General features: G+C 38.8%; 1 protein-coding gene across 1 annotated transcript; it reads right to left on the reverse strand.

Moving 5' to 3' along the window:
* Positions 1–4,327: 4,327 nt before the first annotated feature.
* LOC146460208 (beta-galactosidase-like) lies at positions 4,328–23,701 on the reverse strand. Its single transcript, XM_085088498.1, has 11 exons — positions 23,458–23,701; positions 18,893–19,014; positions 17,749–17,777; positions 15,713–15,779; positions 14,484–14,578; positions 13,674–13,854; positions 12,892–13,113; positions 11,088–11,284; positions 9,104–9,304; positions 7,553–7,909; positions 4,328–5,811 (listed from the first exon to the last, which is right to left on the reverse strand). Exons 1-11 carry the CDS (start codon positions 23,685–23,687, stop codon positions 5,473–5,475), a joined length of 2,040 nt encoding a protein of 679 aa, XP_084944624.1. The 5' UTR covers positions 23,688–23,701; the 3' UTR covers positions 4,328–5,472.
* Between the last annotated feature and the right edge of the window lie 3,982 nt (positions 23,702–27,683).

Here is a 27,683-nt window from a genome sequence, read left to right on the forward strand (position 1 = left end):
TTGTTATCTGAATGATAATGAAGATAAACATCTTGCTCAATGTAGCCTGACGGGCGTTAACATGTTTACAACAATGAAACTAATCAAATTGTTTTTTTGGAATTTCTTTGCAATATTTCGCAAAGGACAAATGCGAAAACAGTTTTATTTCATACCAGGCCTTAAGAAAAGGGAAGCAGATAGCTTCAGCTGCCCGAACGTCTGACAGTTCAACTCAAAATTTATTCACGGTCAGGTGTAAAACTTGCTGCTTCATGAGTTTAAAGTGGTTATTATGCATGTTATTAGCATCGGTGCAACTATTAGAAAAAAAAACAGTTTTTCCTCGACGAAGTAAACACTTTTTGGACACTTTGACGACGTCGTTATTGCTTGTTAAAACTCCAGTTAACCTTATTTAAGTTGGAATATGTTTGCTGCGTTGAAGCACTGAACAGAGTTTTAAAAGCATATCTGATAGTTTAAACCGCTTTTTAACACTATTGTTTCTACGCCTCATGTAACGTTCTTGGCTTCCACTTATCGCTCTTCGTTCAGTGGTTGATAAACATTGCGTCAGCGACCTCAAATTCTTGTCTTTTGTGAGGTACTCAATGGCCTATGACTTCGAGCAGTTGTTTACAAACTAAATTTGTAGATATAACTTATAAGCAGATTTTTTTCCTGTTAAGGAACGCCCTGTTGAACGTCTTTGAATATGATGATTTCTCCCTGACCCGGAATACAACAGTTTAACCATCATGACTTCAATCACAGCAGCCGTGTTTAAAGCCACTGTTAGCTTGCTCGTAAATAAAGGCCAAGATTTCCGCGAGAAGATGGCGGAAGGCGATTTAACAGATCCAAACTTTCGTGAATTTATAGTGCGTGAAATCGACGATGTCGTGAAAGGCCAAGAAAGAATTCGCGATCTTTCAGCAACTACCACCTGCTTCAGACAAGGAATCGTCCACCTCTTTAAGGTGTTTGAAAAGGAAAAAAGCAGCGAAGATAGTTCAGCTGAAAGTTCAATAACAGTGCTGGCCAAAGATCTGAAGAAATTGGAAGTCACCCATCTGAATGACGAAGACAAAAGAGTGCTTTCCGACGCTAAAGAAGCGTTTCAAGCAGCCCGCTCGAAAGCCACTGATGCCTTCAATAAAAAAGCTCTGAGAGTAACCGATCGCATTCAAGCAATGGCTGTTCGTGTTGCGGCCACCATTCTGAGGAGAGTCGATCATCTCGAGGCTGCGTTGGAAGCGTGTAAGATGTGCCTAAAGGAGCTCCACTCCATGCCTGACGTGAAGATCTTCACTGAAGAGATCGTGGAGGGCTCGAAGGCTCGGCGACAGTGGAACAAGAAGCAACGCATGGACACCATTTCCATTGTCTGTCAAGTGAATCGCGTCATCTATGATGTGACCCAAACAGTTGGTAAAGACGCCCACGTGTGGATCTGGCCCCCTGTTGCCATTTCACAGCGACTGCCCGGACCTCTTCCCATCATGGGACAAGACAACGTTGATCCCTTGCGAGACACAAGAGTAACTAAAGCGCTGGTTGAGCTAGGCATGGAGCACTGTTGTGTCGCACCGTGGTCGTTTGGTCTGGAGGGTGAAGAACTGCACAAGTTGAAAGAACCGTGGGGCATCGCTACAAACAGACGGGGGGAGTTTATTGTATCAGACTACAAAGAAAACCAAGTTAAAGTCTATGACAAGGAAGGAAAGTTTCTCCACGCTTTTCGTCCCCCTCCACAAACGCATATTTATGACGTAGCCACTGACAGAAATGGCAACATATACGTGCTGACCTACATGAAGAAGGCAGAGGATGAGGTCTGGACGCTGACCGTGTCTGTCCATGACGACACCGCTAAACTGCAGCGCACGTTTAATGCGAGAAAAGAAGCCTGGGAAGATTTCTCGTATATCTCACCATAGGCGGTTAGCGACAGGAACAAAGTCTTCGTACTTGGAAGAATACACAGCAGAAAATATGGAAAATATGTGGTTGATGTTTATGAGACTGACGGACGGTTTGTTCGCAGTTTTGGCGGAGAAGGAATTTTCAAGTCTGCGTCAGCTATCACCGCTGCTACTGACGGCCGCGTCATGATCGTGGAGTCGAGCCCGCCAGGAGTTCAGGTTTTGAGTGAACAGGGTCACCACCTTTTCAACTTTCCTTTGGCATGGTTGAGTGGACGGCTTGCTCCTCACATCGCGTTCCACTGGGCAAGTGAAAATGTCATCGTCGCTGATCTGGATCACGACCGCCTGTTCATGCAAATTAACACCAAGGATAGCAAGTTTGTGCGCACGATCTACCTCAGTGGTGACGGACGCTACTGGTTGAAGGGAATTACAGTTACTGACGACGGACACATCGCGATAACCTTTGGAGCTACGACGCTCCCCTACGGCAAAGCAATAGTTCTGTGAAAACGCATCTCAATAACGCAAGAAACATTACAGAGGGTGACATTAGTCATATAACTGTGGCTGTAGTTCAGTTAATTTTCAATTACTGACGGTCTCGCTTCACTCTGTAGTCCAGTAATCAGAAAAATTGTCATCACAATATTATTTTGCTACAAAGGATTAACAACTTTTAAGGACCTATTTTTAATCAAAGTTACTGTTAATCAGCTCAGTTGTGTTGTGGCCTGTGAATTTAGTTTGAATAACCAAACCAGTTTAAATTTTTCCTCCTTGTTTTAGATCCATTACCGTAAAAATAAGGGGTAATGAAAAATAAAATGAAACTGATTTGAAAGGTTTGGAACCAAAAATAATTTAAACCACAACACTGTCATATTATCTTCATATTTGGACATTCACCATTGATGCTTAATTAATTAATTAATTAATTAATAATTAATTAATTTCGTAATCATAATTACTTTGTTTATTATGTAAGTGACAATGGAGTTCTTATTAATCATGTCACAGATGAAGAACATAACATCAATAAAATTACTGGTTTGGGATGAAGTCCTCACATACAGGTCAAACTTTACCTCAAAGCAACCTCTAATAGGTTAAGATAAGGACCTCTCTCCTGGGGGATTATAAACCCCTGCGGAGGGTTGGGGGATTATGACTCAGTAAAGATAAGTTAACAAGATCAGGGTAAAGACCTCTCTTGTTCTGGATTATGGATCTCGGGAGAGGGTTGGGGATAACAAACCCCTTGCTGGAGAGGCGTGTGACCTCTCAATACCATGCAACCTTTATAACCCTGCAGTGTATGTGACGTGTGATTTGAGTACTTCCTCCCTCTACTTTTATCCTACAAACTGTTGTTGGTTTTTGTGATTTTATTGGTCATGCTCGTGGTTGGGAGCAGCAATGCATGAGAAGTAGGCTTGACTATTTCAATCCCGTATACACTGAGTTAGGACAAAAAAAATGGCGGTAATAAGCCAAGAAGTGTCCAGTTTTAATAAACCTGTTTCATCGTTACCAGCAAACAGTTCCCTGTTTTTCTGGGATTATAAACTACGATTTCTCAGCTTGAAAAAATCTGAACCATGATAAGCATGAAAAGTTGTGACAGAATTGCCCTCAGACGAACACAGGCCTTACTCAACAAACCTGCTATTGAAGACAAACGAACACAACGAACTACCATGACAAAAACCAGCTTGCTCCGTTTCAATGAGTTCAGAACTTACCCTTAGGCCGCTTTTGTACGTGTGAAAACCGCGTTTCACGAATGGGAGTCTTGAAGTTCCCTCCATACATACTGCTAATCTCGTACCCAGATCTCACTTCTAATTCGAGGGAGATCTGGGTACGAGTTTAACATCCCGTCACTTTCATCTACCATGATGCAACGTTGGCGGCCTCAATAGAGGTGCATGGGTGGGGATGCTGGGGGGATTTGTCCTTTGTATTGCACAGAAAAACGACGTAAAAATCAAGAAAAACGGGGGAAAGTTTGAAAAACGAGAATCAGACATCGCTGAGCAACTTGAAAAATAAATTAGATTGTGCGGTGCATTCAGCTTCAGGAGCTCGAGATCAACGAAGTGCGTTCCTGAAAATTCCTTTTCCTGTTTTCATGAATTATGGTGGGTGGTGTTCAGGTAGGAGGACTCGAAATAGCTGTGGGGCGCCTTTGGCTCGTGCTTCTATCAAAGTGTCCTTTTTTCGCGCGCGCTGATTGGCTAGCTCGGAGGTGATTAGCCAAGTATTATTCACCTCCGAACAGCCGAAGACAAACAAGATGGCTTCCCGTTTCGCCACGGTTACTTAAGAGGAAATTATTTCGAAAACACATCCACTTCAGTGAATAATTGTTAAATGTCACCAACAACTGTCCTTTACATGACAACTCTCACCTAGACAATCAACCTAGCCAGCCAATTTTTATTCTCTTACTGCGTACAAAAACCACCATCCAAGATCATTTAGTTTAATTGTACAAACGGTATTAGGAATTTAATATCTACTTTAATACAAAAATTTGGCCTACTATTTATTGGTTTTGGTTAGAGCGATTTGCAATCGTGTCTCCAATAATTTCACGCTTGTTTTGGTTTTGCTTTACGACGCAGTGAATGGCAAAAAAGAAATTGCGCCACTTTCTAAACCAATAAAAGTGCAAGTCAAACAAAACCAGCAAGTCGCAAGTGCGTTTGCTCTGGTTGTACTTTAGTATGCGCTGTGATTGGTTAGCAAAATTCGCGCCACTTTCTCGACCAATGAGAAGCAAAACCAATGCCGACTTGGTAGCACGGTTTTTCCCGCGCTTGGCGCCGGTGACAAGTATTTGCTTCGAATTCTGATTGGTTCGTTGCACTTTTTGCCTGTTGTGATTGGCCAGAGCAATTACTTTGGTATTGGTTTGACGACGGTCAGTTGAAAACCGCTCTGTACTAACGAGATGTGCTTTGGCCATTTTATCCATTAACACAAAGAACTAGAACATTCTACATTACTTGGTGAAATAGCAAAATTATTAGCGACTCAGCACCTATCTAGAACAAAACACGTCTGAGAAATCTGCAGCTTGTTTCCTTTTGAGGAACCACTTCGAAAAATCACGACTTAGATAAATTTCAACTATCACGAAATCTTAAGATCCATTAAACTGCCTTTACGTTGGCTTAAGTTCACGCTAACGTCGCATGCAAACATAGCCTGCCATTGGGCAGCTCTTCTTTGTTTTTTTCCTTTTTTTCCGCAAAAATCGGTCGATCACCCGAAGAAAATTACATCCAATCCATTTACACACACACACACACACAGAACAGTTATATTTACGTCCGTAACAGGCATGTAAAAACAACATGATAATGGAAATTCACTTTTAAGTTCAAAATTTTTGTTTCTGCTTTTCGCACTTTTCTCCTCGGGAGAAATATGTAAACACTTCCAGCAGGCCAACTCCTCCCAGACAAATGGATTTTTTTTTTTTTTTTTTTGGTGAATGTTTTTCAAAGTAACCCCTTCACTTTCAACGTACAAGAAATATTCAATGATGCGCTTATGCCAAGGCATCCAGAGGATCCAAGGTTTCTTGTTTCGTCTCGACGCCACTGGGCATAAAATCCCTGTATTTTGCAGTCCAGTCATCAAACGACTCGATCTCTCCCAGTTTCGTTTTCTCGCCTTCGTTCATGGGACTAACAGGGCCATTAATCGTGGGTTTATCCAAGAACTCCACATAACAATGGTCCGGGCTCTGACAGGGTGCGTTATCAAGCTCAAAAAGCACCAACTTATTTCCCGCGTTTAGGGCATTGGCTGGAACATAGAGGGTGATTTGTGGGCCCACGACTGGCCAGTATCGACCGAGGTTGAATCCATTAACGTAAGCCTGACCCTGTAAGGGACACAAAAACAAATATAGAAGCACTTGAGTGATTTCAGCTTCACAGTTTCCAAACCTAAGTTTGTTTCCTTTTCAATAGACCCTTTGCATAAATGGCGCCCAAATTTGAATAACAATACTTGATATATCCTAAGCCTCATATTCATGTGAAAAATCCTTTGTCTGGAAACATAAACACGAGGCTTAGGATGTATCAAGTATTGTTATTCAAATTTGGGCGCCATTTATGCAAAGGGTCTATTGATTTTCGAGATTCACTTTATCAGTTTTCGAGAAGTGTCCGAAACAAATAACTTGCAACAAGAACATTTTGTAATAAAAAAGCCTTACACTGCAAAGCAGTCACTTTTTTCTTACCGAATGTTTGGTTTATCAACAAAGTTGACATTTGAGGTAAATTGGCCGCCCGAAGCGTCAGCACTTCAATCTCTTTACGATGGCCAATTTACCTTAAGTTATCAACTCTGTTGGTAAACCAAACATTCCTTTCTACTCCCACCGACGCAGCACCAAAGTTTCTTGAGAAACTGACCCTTTAATACTTCTTTCTTAAATTCGCAGAGAAGGGCTGATAGACTTCACGCTCCAAAACGCCCAGTAAAATTCCTAATGCACTACAAACAACTTTTTGTATGCGATTTGAAACAGAGCGTATGCGATCTGAGCACAGAGCGCGTCAAAGTTCCTTTGGGTATTCCCCAAGGGAAACTTAATGTTCTCATCGTATGTACAGTACTTGCAGCGAAAATCGCAATTGGTTTACAAACATGATTTGATATCTTGCTTAACCCTTGAAGCCCCAACAGTGATCAGCATCAAATTTCTTCTTGTAATATCAATGCTTATTCAATCCCTAAGGTCATGAGAATTACGAATATGATCACCCAAGGTGAATTTTCTGTTATTTTAGTAAGTTCTTCTCAGTACTTTTATAAAAATAGTATGGGGACAAGATAGGAGAATTTCGTCTTTGGTATTATGGATAAAAGTAGCCACAAAAATAGTCACCAGAATCGCATCACAAAACGTCGCTGTATCAAAATACTCGCAGAGCGACCTACTGCGCCGGGTTACCGGTCGTTTCGCTGCACTGCAGTTCAGTTGATTCTGCACTACATTTTAAAATTGTAATACACTCCCTAATACTGATTTGAGCTCAAATTATTCCTCACCTAAACACTGTGAAACACAAAACTAGTTAAGGTTTTTGTTCACACGAAGCAACTTTTATAATGAAAAAAAAAAAACTATATTTTACACTTCACGCTGTAGCGAAACAACGGGACAACCTGTACGCGAGGAACTCTCACGCACAAGCCCTGAGCATCTTCACTTGTTTCAGATTTTTTTATCCCAAGGCCTGGCAGATTCGTATGCCAAACCAACACAGCCATAATCAACTTTGTTTAACGAGAGTGACACTTGACAGTCTGTTACGACTGACAAACCTGTGGCCCTCAGCCTGATTCCAAATCGAACTGGAATTTGGAAATGTTAGTTTCTGAGGAGAGGGGGGAACCAGTAGCCTGCGAAACCAGACGTATTTCCGGCTGTCACTTCACAGGATGGAAACCAGAGAACCCAGAGAAAAAAACTCTCTGAGCAAGGACGAGAACCTACAACAAACTCAACCCACATGACACCACCCGGGCCACATTGGTGAGAGGCGAGTGCTCTCCCCACTGCGCCATCCCTGCTGCCCAACTTGTAAACGCTTCAAACATTTTCTCACCTTAAACCAGCCTGGAAGTTTAAGGAAAGTGTCCCTTGGTGTCCCGTCTGGTGTTGGAGGAATATCGCCAGTGTAGAATGTTGGAATTTGGTTGTTTTCTTCATTATTAACATAATTACGTAAAGGCTCTCTGAGGCCCAAAACCACAGGGTCCAAATCCAGAGGATACATCATCCAGTTGCTAAGGACAACTTTGCCCAGGGTCACATCTCCAACGATCCCCTTGGGATCTTGAAGATGAGGACCATAGTTAATTCGCCCCATATTTTCCACCAAAATGTCCAGGGTTGCTCCTGGGGTAACTTTGATGCTGGCAATTGTTTTTCCACCCACACGAATCAGTGTTGCCTGTCGAACCTACAAATGTAAAACAACAACAATTTTAAAGACAATTTACCCTTAGGCATCCTTTTATACCTTACCACAAAAAAAGGTCTTCCCGGGGTGAGAAACTCCCAAACATGGATATTGAGCAAGAACAACAGTAACACAATGGCAGGTGGCGTGGCCTAATGGTTAGGCGCACCAAACGTGTAATCTGGAGGCCCCAGGTTCAAGTCCCGCTCCAAGGCCACGCTTTGTAAATAGCCAACCGATTTGTCTCCCACCAGTTGGGATTTTTAACAGTGTTATTTTCAGTTTGCATATTAATATCATGGGTGACAAATTACTCCTTAATTTTGGCACGAAATTTTAGCATTAATTTATAGTTTCACATGTGAAATTACAAAATTGCTATGGCAACGTTTTCTATATCTCAGTGCCAAGATAGCGCCCGGGTTTAAAGATGTTAAGGATGAAAGAAGTTACAGCATTAAAAGACGCTACAGAAAACCTAAATACGCGAATGAGCACAATTAACTGGACAGGGGTTTTTAAGAACTGTTGTGATAAAAATGGCCTTGAAAAAAACCCTGAGACGGTTCGTCCTGAGCAGTTAGATAAAGTGCTCAAGCGGTTTTTTTCCTGCGTGTGTAAACAAGACGAAACCGACCGTGATTGTGAGCGTAATTTGTCACCCATGATAATAAAAGGTAATCAAATGGTATACTCATGAAATTAAAAAAATAATTTCACTCGACACCATTTAATTACATATACTTATTTCACTGATTTATGGTGTCCCCAATCAGCGCTACAGCGTTAAATACTTCGACACTTAAATAAAGTCATTTTTTATTCTATTTATACAACAGAATACGTCCCTTAAAGATATAAATTACGCACGTTAAAACCCAGTACCTGTTGATAATTTCAGTACATAGAGAATGAAAGATACTCTGAGTAGGTTTATTGTGTCAAAATATTTATACAACAAATGATGAAAAAAAAAGATGGGAAAACCGAAGTACGGGGGAAAAACCTCTTGGAGCAAGGACGAGAATCAACAATAAACTCAACCCACATATGATGCTAAGTCTGGGAATCGAACCCGGGCCACATTGGTGGGAGGCGAGAGCTCTCACCCCTGCACCATCCTTGCTCCCCCTTGAGCCCTAGGCAATAAATAAAATCCTTCCTGAGTTGTTGAACAACAAAATAATAGCAAACCTGGTTGACAAAAATAATGCCTCTGTCACTTAGTCCTGGGATGCTGATATTTGCGGCAGAGCCACTCACAGAGGATGGTATCTTTGTGCGATAAAGAATGAATCCATAATTCTGACCTATCTGTTCCATGGTGAGGGTCTTGTTAAACACAACAGGTCCTGACGGAGTGAGTTTTGCCAGCACTTCAAACAAGGAACACACCTGAAATAGAAAAAGATCAGTTTATTCTCTTAGCACAATATGGTATTTCCTTGTGTTACATGACACAGGCTGGTTAGACTGCAGCTTTAGACAATGGATAATGTAGTCAGCCAATACCTACACCTAGTCATCACAATCTCTCTGTATGCAAAGATGAAGTCCAATAAGTCCCAATATCAACACACATTTTCTCCTTACTTTACTTTATAAACTTCTTATGGTAATAGTTAGGAGAATTTGTTTAAACATCAAGACAGCTTACCTCAAGTGATCATTTCCTTTACTCTCATAAAGTGTATGTTTGAACAAGTAGTGATGATAATGTAAGGAGAATTTATATGCTGGTCACTACTGGGGCTTACAGTAATGTTTAAAACATGAGCAGCAGTGTTTTATTGGGATTTAAAACCATGAGGCACAGCCGAGTGGTTTTAGACCCAATAAAACCCGTGCTGCGAGTTTTTTGAACAGCTTCCAAAACATTCCTGGAAAAGCGTGTGTCAAGAGAGTTCATAACAATGATGCTTTTGTGAACGTTGGAAATTAGCATACGCCAAAAACATTTAACACCGCATACCAATAAGGAGGAGGTTTTATCGGGTTTTAAAACCAGTGCACGTGATGTTTTATTGACCATTTGATAGGTCAATGGGCTTATGAATTATTAATGAGTTTTTGAAGTCAATCTCCATCACACGACCAGTATTTTTGAAATTTGAACAGAGTTTTGAAACAGACGTGTCAGTTTTGAACATCGCTGGCGAGATTTCAGGGTTCCTGTAGAAATTATTGATGGTATAAAGCTATGAAGTTTTCTTTACAGTACAACATTAAGTATTTCAAAAATAAGAATCATTTCCCAAGTATTTTGAATGTTTTTGTTCAGTTTTTTTCGGAAAGATTTTCAAGATTCCATTCAAATGCTGGACATTACAAAAACAGGCCCGTAGCAAGGCTAAAACAACTGAGGGGGCTTAGTAAAATGGTGAAACAAAACTACCACCCCCCCCCCCCCAACTGTCACTCAAAACCAGAGTGAATTGGGAGTTTAAGATGCAACGAAAACATAAAAAAAAACCGGTAGATTTAGTAAGTAAGCCAATAACTTTGCACCTGTGTGACACTCTCAGGTCTTTAATGTGGACTACTACGTGAAGTTTCCTAATTTCACGTTTGAATGACGACGTAGACAAACGACAACAAATTTTTCTTTCTCTTTTTAAATTTGGAATCAGGCAGTAACTTGAATCCAACTGCAGGAGAAGTTTTTTTTCTCTGGTCTTGAGGACATATTTGTGTGGCTTTTTTGTGCGGTGACAACGCGGGAACACTAAATTGTTATAAACTAAGGACATTTGTATTGCTTAAAATGAGCGGATGTCTTAGGAAACAAGTAGTTTATTTCGACAGCTTTCACGGCTTCAGATTGGTTGATTTCAATCCATTTTGATTCTTATTTCCGATTCGCAAGATAGGAGTTCCTGTTAGCGAAGGAAACTGACAGGTAGTAAACAGACTATTAAAGGTTGTGAAAAGGCACTTGCAGCGTCAGAATTTAACATTAATTTGTTTTAATTATATATTTTTGGGCACATTGCTTTTTAACTTCCCCTCCCCCCGCTATGGGCCTGCAAAAAGGAATCGAATGGTTATTTCATTCTCAGAAAAACTGATCATGTGCTATGTAAATGTATACACTGACTGTAAAGAGTTTAAGTACCAGGATTTATATCGGCTGTTTGGACTGCGATAAACAAGTTGGAAATAAAAACTCATCCCTTACCTTTGTCATCATAACCTTTCCATACGCAAACTTCTGTGTAGCAGGCGGCACAGGACCCACTGGGACCGGAGCATGTTTAGCAATGGTTTCCATGATAACAAAATACTTTGTGGTAGGGTCCCCTGCTTCTGTTAACGGGGCATCATAATCATAACTGGTAGGTTGGGGTGCGTAAGAACTACCGCCGCCATTTGCTCCTAACAATAACAACAACAACAACAACAACTTTCATTTCATTTCATTATAGGAGTTCTAAAAGAGGAGATAGATCTGTTCAATTATATAATAGTTTTAGGGAAATCATATTTGTGGTCATGTAGAAATAGAAAGACTAAACCAGCTTTGAGCCATTTCCAAGCAATTCTTTCAATTAAACATGAAACTGAAAAATATATTCATGGAAAATCCAATAGCATGAATTTCTTCTCAAAAAAAATGGAAAATGTTCAAGGAAAAGAATTTAAGTAACTAAGCACAGTGGAATGCTAAGAGTAATAATTATCATTTTTGTTTCTTTTATTTTTTCCCCTCAATGTTTAGGCAATAATAATTATAATTATTATGGTGTTTTGGTGCTCTGCTAAATTGGATGCCCCTGGATAAATATTGAATTAAATAAATAAATACAAAATAAATTCAGTTTCAAAATTGAACCTATTGATTTAATTGATGTTAATAATGATAATAATAATGAATCTACGATTTATGTAATAGGTGTGAAGGCTCCTTTCGCTACAGTGTATGTGTGCATTGATAGTCTGGGAGTACTGGGGCTAGGAAGACATGGCAGCCGTACTTACATCGTAGAAGAATATTATTAATACCCGAAAATAGGGTCTGGCATGCGCACACTCACAGGCAAACTAAATCAAAAGGCAGTCAGTTAAGCTATGCCTCAAGCACAGTTTAAAAGAAGCAAGAAAAAGGTTAAGAAGTGAAGTCTCAAGAAAGGTCATTCATTATTTTACACTTTTTACCTCACTTAAGATAAACTCACATCCATCATTCAAAACAGAGTAACTGTACAGAAGTATTACATTAAATTTTGCTTTGAAATAGTACGTCATGTCTACAATCTGGAGCACTTGGTTGTGGGTAGTTGAAAATGGGTTGTTACTAAAATGGATACTCCAAAACAAGGATGGACACCTTATGATGTTTACACAACAGAAATCTCATTCAAACTTAACAGTACATTGTAAAAGAAGTTGAAATTAAAATAGTTCACTCCTTGAACCCGGGTCACTTGCTTCATATCTCCTGTCCATATCCACTAGACCAAAGAGGGCCAATTGAGCAAAAATGGTAATTTCAGATAGTTAGCCATGACAACAAATGACAGCTAACCGTTCAAATTAGTACTCACACATAAATGGTGGGGATCCATGCTAAACCCCAGGGCCCATTTGTTCAAAGCTCGATTGAACTAATCCTGGATTACCCTGAACTTTGTTTCTGGTTTAATGACTAATCATTAAAGGTTCTGCCAAAGATTTTTGTCCCTCAGTTTTGACTTAGACTTGCCTTTAGCATGAGCTTAAAATAGGCTTTCAAAAACCACTTTAAATGAGCAAGATGAAAACCTCAGTTAACTTTTAATCCTGGATTAGCGTTAATCGGCTTTCAAACAACCCGGCCCAGAACGGTTGATGTTCCCTGCCTACATGTAAAAGGACCCCTATCCTCTCAGGGGTTTCTATAGGGTCTTCATGAGGTGTCCAGCCTTGTTTTAGACTATCAATTCTTGGAACAACCATTGAAGAAAAGTCCTACAGTACAACACAGGACAAAGACAGTCACTCACCATTCATGAAACCAAAGTTGGTGCCACCTTCAAACATGTAAATATTAACAGAAGCATTCAAAGCAAGAATCTTGTCAAGATAACGAGCAATTTGTGCAGATGACCTCGTTTGGTGTGCACTTCCCCAATGATCCAGCCATCCTGGATAAAACTCGGAGTTAACTAGAGGACCATTAGGCTGGTGCTTACGTAGAGCTGAGAAAGCGCTGGCAGGATCAACACCTGTTGTGGGCAATAAAAATTAAGGCATTACACATAGTTAGTACAACAAAAGCATGCAATATCCCACGTGACATAATAGTTAGATCACCAGGGCTGATATTCCAAGGCCGACTGCAGCATTGTATGATTGCAGCAGTTAAAAGTATGCTGACCTTGAACGAAATAATTATTGTTAAGAACAATTTCATATAGTTTAGAGAAAAGGTTCTATGTCAAAAATTAACTGGTTGGTTTGTGTAAATGGTATGCTCAAATAATTAGCAATTATGCCACGAGCGCGCGTTGGATATGAGATGATAGATAGCCAACAAGGCGTGAAGCGCCCAGTTGGCTATAATCATCTCATATCCAACAAGCGCGAGTGGAATAATTGTTTTATTAAAAACAATCAAGTAATATTGGTAGGCCTTGCTGATTTCCTTTTCAAGAGCAACCAGAAAACAATTTATGGTCGCTACTTCTCGGGCATGGTATAATGGCTCATATACCATGGCCGCTCAGCCAATCAAAACCCTGGAATTGCATTATACAATGATCCAGTTTTTAATAATTTCCTTTACCTGCTCCAAAATCAATGGTAGTAAAAAGAGTGGGAAGTGTTCCACATTCAAGCATTCTGTCAGAGTAGCCATCAGTAGTAAACAAAATGACATCTTTACCAAGATGCTCCTCAAATGTAGCTTGCAGGTGAGACATGTACTGATGGTCACAGGTGTAGTAACTTCCGTACTCGTTCTCTACCTAAAATATTACAAACCAGTTTTACCATAACATTTGGAAACAAGGCAACGAAGACAGCAACATAAACACCACAAAACAACAGGTTAAATGAGTAAAAACGATTGTTTTGCAAGACTTGTGTTATAAACTTTGGTGCATTTCTTTGCCATCCACTGTTAAACAACAAAATGAAATGACCAAATCAAAGTTTTGTGCAAAACAAGACCACAGGACGGTGAATTTGTTGTTCTCTCTCTGAATTTGAATGAAGTTCCTTCCAATTTAGTTCCTGGGTAGCTCTTTCACATTCTACAAGTTGAACGACTTGGAATAATGGAGAAATAGCTCTAATAATAAAAATTTATATCCGTCGTCAGTATTTAATTTCCCTGTTATCTCCATATCAGAGCTAAGTTGTTCAAACACCACCCCTAAACATTTGTCAAGCTTCCAAACTAATCATGTTTAAATAACAGTTACATGTATGTATGCATATGCATATTTAATCTGACAGAAAAATACCACAGGTCACCCAGATTTGATAAGCTTAATCTTGTTTATGTAGCATGACACAGTTACACCAACAGGAGTATTGCTTCCCTACCCTCACCCACTCCCAAGGTAAGGTACAGAAAAAAATCAATTTATACCTGAACAGCAATGATAGGTCCTCCATTGGCATACAAAAGTGGTTTTAATCTTGGAAGAAGTACGCTCATCCAGCGGTCTACAGCAGCAAGATAACCTATCCAAAAATCAGGAAAACATCCACAGGCCCGTTTAGACTACGTTCCCATGCCAGGGCTCTGTGCCTGGGTACTGAAAAGGACGTTTTCAGACCCCTCGGTCCGCAAGGAGCAATTGTGTTCTCGTTCATCAATTTAGTGCCCACTGTTTGTTTACTGTATTGCAGGGAGGCATGGGGGAAAAGCACAGGATCTAACAAATTCCTGACCAGTGCTTGTGCTAGAAACGAGTGTCAAGTACCACCTTTTTAGGTAGTGCCTGTGCCCAGGCACAGTATCAAGATTTTTGCTTGGGTACCAAAAAAACCTATGTTCAGACTAGCGACCATGCACAAGTACCGGACCTGGGCATCTAGTTTGAAGGGAGCCATAGTGAAATATAGCCAAGGAAAAATTATCCTCGTTAGGTTAGCAAACATCCCTAGAGGACTGCATTTTAAGTGCTATTAAGCTCCATCCCCCTCCCCACCCCCATTATCAGATAATTTTTTTTTCAGAAAGGCCCACCACCACCGTCTCTGTCACATGCAAGCACCCAAGGCACCCCCTTTCTAGACAGAAAACACAAATTATTAAAGAACTGCTTCAAACTCAGGCATCCAAAAGGTCCAAACATGGAACAGTTTCTCTGTGGGAATAGGTGGTTCCAGACAATATCCGTAACCTACCACAGGTGGCCTCAATATTAATTTTATATTTACCCCCAACCCTTACCTTTGGAATTTCAAAATGCTTAACTCCTCCCCCCCCCCCCCCCCCTCCAATGCCCTCAGAATTCTAGTCCAAGGAAGCCCCTCCTACTCAGAATTCCAAAATGCCATTATTTTGTCCAAAACAATGCCACGGTGTGTTTTATGTCTGGAATCAACCAATACATCCAGGTACAATTAGAAATATCACTGTGCTAAGGTAACAATGACATTGTGATAAAAGAACCATTGCTGCTATCACCAGTTTTACTATGTTGTGAAGACTGTCGATTTTATAAAAGCTAGTCCCTTTTACATGTACTAAACCCCGCCCTTAGTAACCCCCCCCCCCCTCCCACCCCTTCTCAAGACCTAAAAATAAACAAGCCTCCTGAGGACTTAAATAAATACAGCTTTTATGCTTTTATGTCCTAAAATTCTCACCTTTGTCTGTCGATGATCTAAACTTGGCTGTGGTATAGTTCCTAAGCAACCAAGGAGGAAGGCCACCCTAGAAAAACATTACATTACTTGTACATTTTCTATCAAATCCCACACTATTTACAGTTAAAGCATTTTTTCTCAAATTCAATAATCCATCAAATTCAAAGCAAAGAAAACTTTATCATGAAGCATGACTGAGGTTTGGACACCTGGTCTAAATTACAGGAAACATAAATTCCAACCATCTTATTTCCTCATTTTCTCTTGGTCAATATTATTCTAATGGCTCATGTTTAACCAGGATCGTCAGTATCTCACATTTTTGTCCTAAACAATGCCACTGTTTTTTGTTTTGTTTTTTTCCCACTGTCTTTTTTGTGTTGAATATCCAATATCCTCTTGTGTTTCAAATATAATTATTACAGGCACCCTAACTTCAAGTATTTCCAAGCTTGAGATATAATTATTTAAGAGACAGACCCAACTTTAGTGAGCCCAGAATTTGAAGCCTGATTATATTTACATTTCAAGACAATACCTCAATGTTAAAAATATTTTCTTAATCTCATTTGTAGTTGACTGTCAGAGTTGCTATTAGTAGCAAGGACAAATCCTGGACGTTTATCATCCTTGACAAGCACAGAGTGATGGCAAATTATTACAACACTATTTGACAATAAATTATGACAACACACCCTCCTCCTTGTTACTCGGGCCGTAAGGCGGACCGAGTTAAGGTTTCGGTAGCATTATCAAATTCTTTCTTTCTTCTCGGTCGTGTTCTTTGTTTTCGGGCGGTGAGGAGTGTTTACAATATGCCAGCCAGACGTGCGAGGCATGCGAGGCATGAACAACCCCAACATAAACTGCTATTAAACCTTAAAGCTAACCGGGGAGCTATTTAAGCTAACCTAAGTGCTATTTAAGCTAACTGGAGTGCTCTTTAGGCTAACCGGAGTGTTTTTTAGGCTAACCTGAGTGCCTCAAGGCTAATTTTGTTTAACCGAAAATTTGGCATTTAAATCAGTCTATGACCTCACGGGCCAAGATAGATAAAGATGTCTCATGTTTACCATAGAAAAGCAATCAATGTAGAAATGGTTTCTGTCTTCAAATGAAAGGTGAATAACAAATGCTTTCCCCTGAATTTCATTTAAAAATATAAACAGCGAAACATTGAAAAACGTAAAAGGATATAAACGTACGCGTGATGCGTAACGTTACTTTAGATCCCGCGGGGGAGGGGGAGGGGTACTCAAAAGATGCTTGGGTAGGGAGGTGGGGCCCGTGTGTTCAAACCCTGACCCTGTTTAAGACACAATTCTCCGATTTCCCTATCCCGTTTAAGACAGAATTCAAAATTTTCAGGCCCTTTTTAAGACATTTAACCCAATCACAATCTGTTTCAGCCATTAGGTCATGTAGGGATACCCTGTTAAGACAGAAAGTGATGAAATAGATACCCCGTTCAAGACAAAACACCCTGAAAACCATACCCTATCGGGACGCACGTCCCCGTTAAGGTCACATAAGGGAGTACCCCCCGGGTGTAGATCATACCGAAAATTATGATCCGTCATTGACCCGGCGTCACATACATATTAGGACCATACAAATGGTTTCTGTCTCTAAACGAAAGGTGAAAACGTAAGGATTAAAGCCCGGGGATTATAAAAAGCATTCGTATGACAAATGTCATTTTCCCCTGTATTTCATTCTGACTGCAAGAAATGCAATTCTATCTGGTGGTTACTTATTGCCTCACATATCTCTGTATCTATCTATTTGGTAGCCTTCGAGCAAGCTCTCTTGGGGGTGGGAGGCGGGAGGGGGAAAGAGGATCCACCCCCAAGAGAGCTTGCTCGCAGGCTATCTATTTGGGGGAATTGGCGATGCTGGAGGTTATCACTGTTCAAGATTGTAGGCTTTACGCACCAAACAGTCAAATATGGCCCGAGTATAAGCTGGAAACAGCTTCTTGTTAAATTTAGGTATTGGAATAAAACCGTGCAAAGATGAAACTTGTAACAACTCACCATATCCCACTCAGCACAAATGTACGGACCTGTAAAATGAAATATGTGAATAACAAGGTTACATGTTGTGAAACTTATGTTACAACCTCTAATTCATCAAAGAACAAATTCCCCTATCTTGTCCTCTTACTTTTCTTATAAAAGTACTGTGGAGAGGTGAAGAAAATTCACCTTGGGTGATCATACATGCATCCTTAATTCTTGATTGAATAAGCATTGATAGTACAAGGAGAAATTACATGCTATTGTAGTCATTTTAAGGGCCTAAAGGGTTAAGCCACAATAGTGACAAGCTGCTAAATTCTCCTTACAATGTCAGACTTAATCACAACTGTACAGTATACAGACCATAAGGAAATTATAACGGAAATAATCACCAAAGCTAAAATCTCTTCATCTATGAACAAATTCTCCCAACTGGTACCAAATAATTAAGAAGTGTACTGTATTTCAATTATTCAGGAGAAAAATAATGTCATGTCAACATTGGTACTTCATGGTGTAACAAGTTGTGTTTGTCTTCTGGCAGGAGACAAGCAAACAATTCTTCCGGAGTCAAACCACTTTGATTTACTCTTGATAGATATTATGAGCTTACACGTCTGCCGACAATGGGATTCTCTAACTTTGAGATTCATTCAAATCAAGTTATAATCAATTGTCACATGAGATAATGTCAATAAGAGCCTATTGTTGACACTTTTGTACAAATGGATAAAAAGCAAATGATATATTTTTGGGGGGTGGGTTTTACAGTCAAACTACGTCACGCATAACTAGTATTTCCAAGACTGAAATGAACATTCAAATTTGTCTTTGTAACAATCTGGCATTTAAATGGATTCTTGAAGATTTGTCTGGAAATTTTTCCAAAAAAAAAAAATTCAACAATTGTAGAACAATAGTATTGTTATTTTTGAAATACTTCATGCTGTAATGAAAAGCCAAATTCATAGCTTTGTACTGTCAATAAACTAGGGAAATTTCTATGGGAACTCTCGCTGTAATCTTGCTGACGATGTTCAAAACTGGCATGTCAATTTCAATACTCCATTGAAATTTCAAAAATACCCAGTGGTCACACATGATGTACAAATGTAGATCGACTGTAATGAGCACAGAAATACATGCACATATAACTGACCTGCCCTAACAACGACCAGCAGTCCAGCTGCCTGTGCCATTTGAATGAAGCCTACCACATCATTGCTGCCAGTGAAGTCATACTCTCCTTCCTTTGCCTCGTGCCTGTTCCAGGCAATATACCTTTAAAAGCCAACATTCTCAAATCAGCCACAGTTAAGCTCAAAAAAATTGTATACATGTTTTGGATGAAAATTTATCCATGTTCAGTACAGAAAACCCACAAGTGGTTGTGAAATAAACACAAGAAGTATACAATATATACATCTTATTCGATGGTTTTACATATAATATGCGCGGATATTTTGCGAGTTGCGTAGTATTTTTCTGAGCCCCAAAGGGGCGAGGAAAAATACGAGCAATGAGCAAAATGTCCGCGAGTATTATATGCAAAACCATCGAATAAGAGATTTATTATTCCACCACCAAAAGATTTTGTTATTTTGGCTTCTCTGTTTTGGTAAAAGTTTTGAAATACACCCAGCATTAACTGTCCATCAGTATATGGCGCGTACGAATGACGTAAACCCAGTGTATCCAATCAATGGAATCAATAATCGATGACAATCGATATCAATCGATACCAATCGATATCAATAATTGATTGATATTGCTTATCGATGACCAATCGATGGTGAAGATTTGTGTGGTTATCGATTGGTATCGATTATCAATACCAACCGATAGATAAATTGGTATCGATTGGTTGCAGATTGACGAAACCGGATTCGAAGCATAAAAAACACAACTTTGTACGCAGTAATTATAAACACATTTTAACGTTAATGCCAGGATTTTTTTTTTTTTTTGACAAATTAAAAGTTTGTTCCATGGGCCAATCTATAGACTTCAAAAAACGGAAAGTGGTTGCATCGTGCCTTCACAGAAAAATTCTGGTAACAGAAGTTGTACTTTTGCGAACAATGAAATTGCTAACAACAGCAGCATGAGTTGTTGCAAAATAATGAATAACGCAGCAATACCTAGCCTTATAATAACGAACACAAAGACTGATCACATACATACAAACTAAAAAAATCTATGAAGGCGCCAATTGTGTCTAAAAGAAACAAAATATGCAGCAAAAGATTTAAAAGCGTTCCTTTTTTCATCCTAGTAGTAAGCGATGAGCCATTTTAGTTTTGGTGTTTGGTATATTCTGGGTCGGAATTTGTTTTACCAATTTCGTCCCCAGGGCTTCCTACATGTAAAAATGGCGGATGATTGGACAAGTAGCGTGCGTGACGTCTGTTCAAGGTTGCTGAGCCAATCGATAGCAATCTATGAACGGTTTTTGTGTGGTTATCAATTGGTCATCGATTGGCCGATACCAATCGATACCAATTGATATTGATTGATCAATTGGATTTCCGATCATCGGTTTCCATCGATTGCATACGCCGGGCGTAAGCAATGCAGAAAGCCAGTTAAATGTCTTTAATTTGATTGGATAAAATGAAAAGATAAATGACAAGTGATTGGCATGCTAAAAACTTGTTTTCAAGCTTGCATCGTTTCAAAAACTATTCTTCGTCCAGTCCGGCCATTGTTGCTCCTTTTTCTGCCTTTTCCATCCGTATTCGCTCTGTTGTAAACCGGTCAAACCGGGACACTACAGCGTATTACGGTCCCATATTTTGCGCGTTCTCTTGACCTTATTTGGTAAAATGACATAATATTGGAATAATAAAGCTAATTACAGCGTGACAATAGATATACAACAAACAAATGATATTACAACAGGACAAGAAAAGAGTAAAAATATTCATGTAGCTGATTATGGTGTGACGATAAAGGAACAGTATAGTCAAACAAAACTAAATAGCTAGTGAGAGATTGACTATTTAAACAAATATGAGTTAAAAACAAATAAAGCAAAAAAAGATATCAACCACAGTCAGAAAATACATTCAGCAAGAAAAAGTAGGTCCAAAATAAAGGAAAACTTCACAGGTATTTACATCAAGACAAACTTAAAACCTGCCACACAACTGTTAAATAATACAGTATGCATTACTTTGATCATTTATTTTGAATTTTCTGATCTGAAAAGGCAATCTGAAGCCAATTTTTAAACCCTAAATTTCAAAGGACGGATAAAATTAAAAGTCATTCTCCTATCTTGTTGCAATGCTTTTCTTATAAAAGTACTGGGGAGATGTTATTAAAATATCAAGAAAATTACTACTACTACTACTACTACTACTACTACTACCTTGGGTGATCATATCCTTAACCCTTTCCCTGCCAAGTTTTTTCTTGGCCATTTTTCCAAAACGGTAAAGAAAAATGCAGCTTGCTAATGTAATATACAGTTTAAAAGGTCTTGATGAGTGTAATTCATTTCTAAAATCAAGATAACTGAAGGAAGTCAGGTCTTTAATTGAAATGGTTTTAAAACAAGAAAATTAAAAACTACAAAATTTCACTGATGGACTCATGTGATAGGTATACCTCAAAACTGTCGCTTGTTTTGCAGCTTTTAATGCATAGAACACTCTGAGATATGTCAGAGTCTGTAAATACATTAAATGAAAATATTCAACAAATCATAGGGATGGTAAACCACATCATAGATACCAGAGGGTACCATTTTTTCCTTTGAAATGCAAAGATCTTTCCAAGACCAATTAATTTTTGCTGACAACATTTCACTGTAATTGAGCAAATACTGACCAAGTTATCAGTTCAAGACCCACTATAGTGGGTCTTGGTAGGGAAAGGGTTAATTCTCATGACCTCCGAGGTTGAATAAGCATTGATATTAAAAGGAGAAATTTGATGCTGATCACTGTTAGGGCTAAAAAGGTTACAAGAAATTCTATCTTGATTAAAAGAACAACATTAGTGCTTACGTTGCCACAGTATTCAACCCAGCATGTTTCATTTTCATGAACCTGTCCATCCAATTGTACTGTGTAAGGCGAAAATAATGCATATCCCCAGAAATAAACTGGAACGGCTTTCCATCTTTCAGAAATCTGTTTTTCTCAAAGTCAATTTTAAATGACCTCCTTTTGATCAATGCTTTCTTGTGACTCAATTTTTCCTCCCTTTTTGATTTTTCTCCAGTTGTGTCCTCAAACAAAGCTACCAACAACGGCAATCCAACTAACAAACATGAAACCTTCATGATTTTCTTCTCCCAGTTAAAGAACAATTAGTTCAAATCACTACAGCTGTAGTTCTTTCATGCAGTCTATTCAACCAGAAAGTTAATAAACAAGAGACATGCATTTTGATCATTTATTAATTTGTTTTCATAGAACAAGGTATTAAATACCCGTAAGATACATGTACATGTAGGCAACAATATTTACTCAGCTCACTGTTTATAGCAAGTTCATGAAACCAGGTTAGCAGCAAATCAAACTGATTATCAATTACAGTTACACAACTGTCACACATTAGTCACAATTTTTGGCAGCAAGTTCAGTTACCGTATTTCCTCGAATAATAGCCGTCCCTCGATTAATCACCTCCCTTGAATAATCGCCCCCCTTTGACGAAAATATTTAAAGTAATTGCCTCCCTCAAATAATCGCCTCCCCCCCCCCCTCTCCTGCCATTTTCTCTTTCTCTTATCCCTTCCTTCTTATGTTAAAAAAATTGACATCTTGGGTAAAATCTTGGGTAATCTTGGTGAAGATTCAGGCTCTGATGGCAAAGATATTCACATTGAACATTGATTAATCAACAAAACAAATTTGAAACACTTAAAAAGCCCATGTTTGGTTTATTTTTAAAGTGATTATTTTTTTGATTTAATGGTATAATAAAACAAAATATTTAAGGCACAACCTCCTGTGAGAAATACTTGAAATAATCGCCTCCCTTGAATAATCACCTTCCCTCAAATAATCGCCCCTTTCGGCAATTATTCGAGGAAATACGGTACGCCCTGGATGAATTGTAAACCCAAGGTTTTACAGTGTAACTACCCGTAAGACAGGCTATCATTCAGTCAGACAACTAGTAATAACAAGTTTATGAAACAAGGTTACCAGAATATCAAACAGATCATCAATTAAATATTACAGTGGTCACACATAGTCACACATTAGTCACATGGCGATGTGTTCAGTTACGCCCGGATGCATTGTAAACACAAGGTCTTAAAAAAACCCGCAAGATAGGCTATCATTAATTTTAATCAGACCACTATTAATAACAAGTTTATGAAACAAGGTTAACAGGATATGAAACAACGGTCACACATTAGTCACATGGCAGAATGTTCAGTTGTAACAGTACACCCTACAGGACGCATTGTAAACGAAAAAAAGAAGCGGTATTAAAAAATCGCTCCAAAAATATTCATGTTAACGATAAAAAAAAAAACAAAGGATTAAGCTAAACAGGTTTAAGAGCACCAAAATTTAGGTTGTATGTTTTCTGCTCTATTAAACTCAAGTCTTTGACAAAAATTTAGGCAACTAAAAATTCAACTAGCAGTTTTGGCGTTCTTTCGCCCTAACGGAAAACTTTCTGAAGGTAAAAATCAACCTCATGCAAAACCTAATTCAATCCAACAAACAAATTCAATCACAAAATACTTTTACTCACGTTTGTAAAGCATTCAGACCGCCAGCTTTCATTTTCGACATTCTGTCTTGCCAGTAAAACTTTGGGACACGAAAGTAATGAAAGCTCCCTGAAATGTACCGGAATGGCTCGCCATCCTTGAGAAAGACATTATTCTTCCAGTCTATTGTGAATGAACGGGACGAAGAGGAGTAAATAACAGAGAAAAGCAGACAAAAGGCGAGCCATGAACTCGCGCAACTGACAGCCATGTTTTGCAGCCAAGTGACTGAAGTCACGTGAGGTAATTATTCGGCATGGTCACGCCGCAAGTACCCCTCCCCCCTGGGTAAAGAAACTATCGCGCGGGATCGCGGGAGTCGTTTCCCTAATGAACAAAGGAGTACGTTTTGACGCACCTCAGGCCCGGGTTTTTGGCAAAACATTATTCACCGCATTAATGAACAGACGACAAATAAATGAATATGGAAAGAGCCATAATGTTATCAACGAAAATCTTTATTTTACATCAAATTTGCAGCAACATTATGCTAACATTTCGGAAGATGAAAAAACAAGTAATCAATATAAATAAAGATAAAACACTGAGTACAAAATTATTTCATTATCGTACAATTAGAGCGGTTTTCAAACGAGTGTCGTAAAACCAAAACCAAAGTTATTACTCTGGCCAATCACAACAGGTGCAAACAGCGCTGTAAACCAATCAGAATTCGAAGCGAATACATGTAACCGGTTCCAAGCGCGGGAAAACGCGTGCGAGCGAGGCACGATTGGTTTTGGGTTTCAATCTCATTGGATGAAAAAGTGGCGCGAGTTTTATCAACCAATCACAGAGCGTAGTAATGCAAAACCAAAAAGTCTTAAAATAATTGGATACTAAGCTGCTGTCAATGTTTATTTCGGTGAAAATGTGCGGATGGTCAGTTTGTTCGGCAAAATGTCAGCTCCAAATTTCGTTACACTGGAAGACTATAATTCCTTTCGTTTTCGAAGGGGCTAAGATGGCGTTGAAAATGTGAAAAAAAAAAAGGCCAGCTAGCGTCTTCATATTTAGCCAACAACAGCTCGTAAATTCGGAGAATACAATTTCGTTTCCTAAAACCTTCTTTAAATTTTTAGCTAAAGCATCCGGGCGGGTCAATCACAACATTCATCAATGACCATCAATAGTAACATATCTTGAAATTTTTCCTCAAAAAATCCTTAGCCGGTTAGTAAATATAAAACTAGAGCGAACGGTCAAGCGGCCATTGGAATTAATGCAAATGAATCAATACGTACAAGTTATATGGTGGTTCTACTACAAAGTCTAAAAAATGCAGCAGCGTGTGATTATTTCTCGTGACAATACACAACAGAACTCAGCAATTGAATTGTGATTGTTTTTTGCGCTATTTGTGTCTGTATCGTAAAGCCATAACAAAAGTAGAGCCGGGTTGTTCGAAAGCCGATTAACGCTAATCCGCGATTAAAAGTTTACCGAGGTTTTCATCTCGCTCCTTAAAAGTGGTTCAATTGAAAGCTAATTTTAGGTTCATGCTAAAGACAACTCTAAGTCAAAACTGAGGGACAAAAATCTTTGACAGAACCTTTAATGATTAGTCATTAAACTGGAAACAAAGTTCACTTTAATCCAGGATTAGTTTAATCGAGCTTTGAACAACTGGGCCCTGGTCAATCACTACAGACGCAAACAGCGCTGTGAACCAATCAGAATTCAAAGCAAATACGTGTAACAGGCGTCAAGCGCGGGAAAATGCGTGCGAGCGACGCACGATTGGTTTTGATTTTACATCTCATTGGATGAGGAAGTGGTGCGACTTTTGTCAACCAATCACATGGCGTAGTAATGCAAAACCAAAGCAAACTGCGGGCAGTTACTTTCGACACTCAATTAAAAAACCGCTCTAGTGACTGGTCAGAGTAATTACTTTGCTTTTGCTTTTACGAAACTCAATTTAAAAAAACGCTCTATAATAATGTAATGATGACTGACTAATCTCTCATCTTAGCACGTTTGCCGCTTTGCCTTAACTAGTTGTCTTGTCCTCTTATTTCTCAGAAAATTCTAGGAAATGGAACGGCTTATTCCTAGAATTTTTGACGTGCTGTTGTTGGCTTTACGAAAATGCTCGCTGAACTTTTTTCGCATTTTAAACGACATACTTTCCCGTCCGAAAACTAAAAAAATTTCCAAGGTAACGACGGTAACGAAACTTTGTGTTGACATTTTGCCGAAGGAAACTTTAGATTTTCCTTACAACTAAATACGAAACCAAAATGAACCATCGAATGTCCCTGTTATGGTGGTATGTTATATATTTCTAACTATTGATAACTACAAGAGTCAGTGTGTTTGCGTCCGTTATCTTTTTCGAGTTCGAGTGTGTATACATGTACTTAGGTATTGGTTTCTTGTTGTTTTTTTTGTTTGTTTGTTTGTTTGTTTGTTTGTTTGTTGGTTGGTTGGTTTTTTTTTTCAAATACCCATTCTCAGCAATAGTCTTACGACAACTTTTTGAATTTATTAACAAACTGATCGTATGTATAAATGTTGGTCATCCAGCTACTTTAGGCCTAAAGATATTTTGGATGACGTGATAAAATTAAACGCAAACTGACAACTGGAAACTGAAAACGTACTCAGGAAGTTTGGGATGACATCCCGTCAAACACTAGTTGTAGCATGATCACAGTACGAATATATTATTTCTCATTGTGCTATTTGTGACTTAAGACGTCGTAAACAATGATTGACTTTTTTCGGTTTCTCATATAATAGACGGCAAGTCCTGGATTATCAGTTTTTTAAGGCGAGAAGCTTCGAAGCAAGTCACTTCATTATCTACAATAGCAGTAAATACAGTCAAAAGTGCGAGGTAAGTTCAACTGTAAATTTAGTTTCGTTGGGCCGTTTAATTATGGCGTATAATATATATAGTTGAACAGTTTTAGAATAAAACTCGTGGTTTGAAGAGGACGATTACTAAATGGCTTGGATTTGTTATGCTATCAATAATATAAACAATATTTTGATTTTACAAGGGTGGCGATCTAGCCAGCTTGCATAATAACCCTACAAAATTACAAAAACAACAAAACGCATTTAACAACATGGAAAGAAACACAGAAAGAAAAGGATGATCATTTAAAAGCAAACGTAATGATAAAACGTTCATTTGATTTGAAGAATTTACAGCTACCATCTTGAAAACAGGATCGGGCGGTAAAATGTTCGTACCATGTTTTTGTTCGGTAGGATAAATTTTCGGACATTTTTTTCGTCTGAAAGTTTATTCGGCTCGGAACATTTTTTGTATTAGTTTGACCTTAAGAATGATGAACTGTTTTCGGTTTCAGAGAAAGTCTGGGATTTTCACTTTTCAAGACGAGAAATTTCAAACCAGAAGTTCCCTTTGCTGCATGATCAAAAACAATGAATACATCAAAAGAACGAGGTCAGTACAATTATGAAACCTTGTTTTTTAAAGCTATTGAGTGGCCTTCATAATTTAACTGTTTTCAGTAGCGGGTAGCGACACTCGAGAGGGGTCACTGAATTGCAACAAGCTCGATCATTTTCTATTTGTTTATAGGACAGCTGTTTGCTTTCTAGTGCACAGAAAGAAAAGAAAAGGCTAAAGATGTAGAATTTTTTATAAATTTTGTTCATATAAACATGGTATTATTAAAATTGCGATACACTACAGAAAGAACACACTAATAGAAAAATTATCTTAATCAGTTTAGTCGGAGCAGAGCTAGAATCTTAAGTACTTGCGCGCGGAATAAAATATCAATACCAATTCGTGCATTTTCTGTTTTTGGATCAGAATTTGTCTTGGTTCTGTGATCTTACCTTGCTGATCATTCCTCGAGACACTTTTGGTCGCGGTATAGGACACCCAACAAGGACATTTAAACTTAAATACAGGTCCAGTTTTGTGCCCTTTCAAAGACTTATTTAAGCTTACGAAGTTTTTTCTCTGTTCAGATGCTTTAACGGAAGATTTACGTTGCTGAAATTAAAGTTTTAGAAAACGGAAACTTATTTCCCGAGTTTACGAGCTGTTGCTGGCTTTACGAAAATTCTAGCTGACCTTTTTTTTTCTTTCGCATTTTTAACGAGATATTAGTTGGCTTCACACTAGAGCTTATAAGTATAAGCTAAGTGCACTTGGAACCTACTTTCAGTGTGAAGGGGTAAAACCTACCAACTTGAACTTTACTTAGTGACCATGGAA

This window comes from Pavona decussata, unplaced genomic scaffold, assembly GCF_977016875.1.
Source record: "Pavona decussata unplaced genomic scaffold, jaPavDecu1.1 SCAFFOLD_214, whole genome shotgun sequence".
In the NCBI taxonomy this organism is placed as follows: domain Eukaryota; kingdom Metazoa; phylum Cnidaria; class Anthozoa; order Scleractinia; family Agariciidae; genus Pavona; species Pavona decussata.

What these genes read in the sequence shown, in the direction of transcription:
- LOC146460208 (XM_085088498.1), bottom strand. Translation starts at nt 23,687, where the DNA reads ATGGCTGTCAGTTGCGCGAGTTCATGGCTCGCCTTTTGTCTGCTTTTC. An exon ending in TTTGTGCTGAGTGGGATATG is followed by an intron (nt 15,780 to 17,748) that starts GTGAGTTGTTAC and finishes ATGTTTTTCTAG; the next exon opens with GGTGGCCTTCCTCCTTGGTT. An exon ending in GAAAGGTTATGATGACAAAG is followed by an intron (nt 9,305 to 11,087) that starts GTAAGGGATGAG and finishes TTTCTATTTCAG; the next exon opens with GTGTGTTCCTTGTTTGAAGT.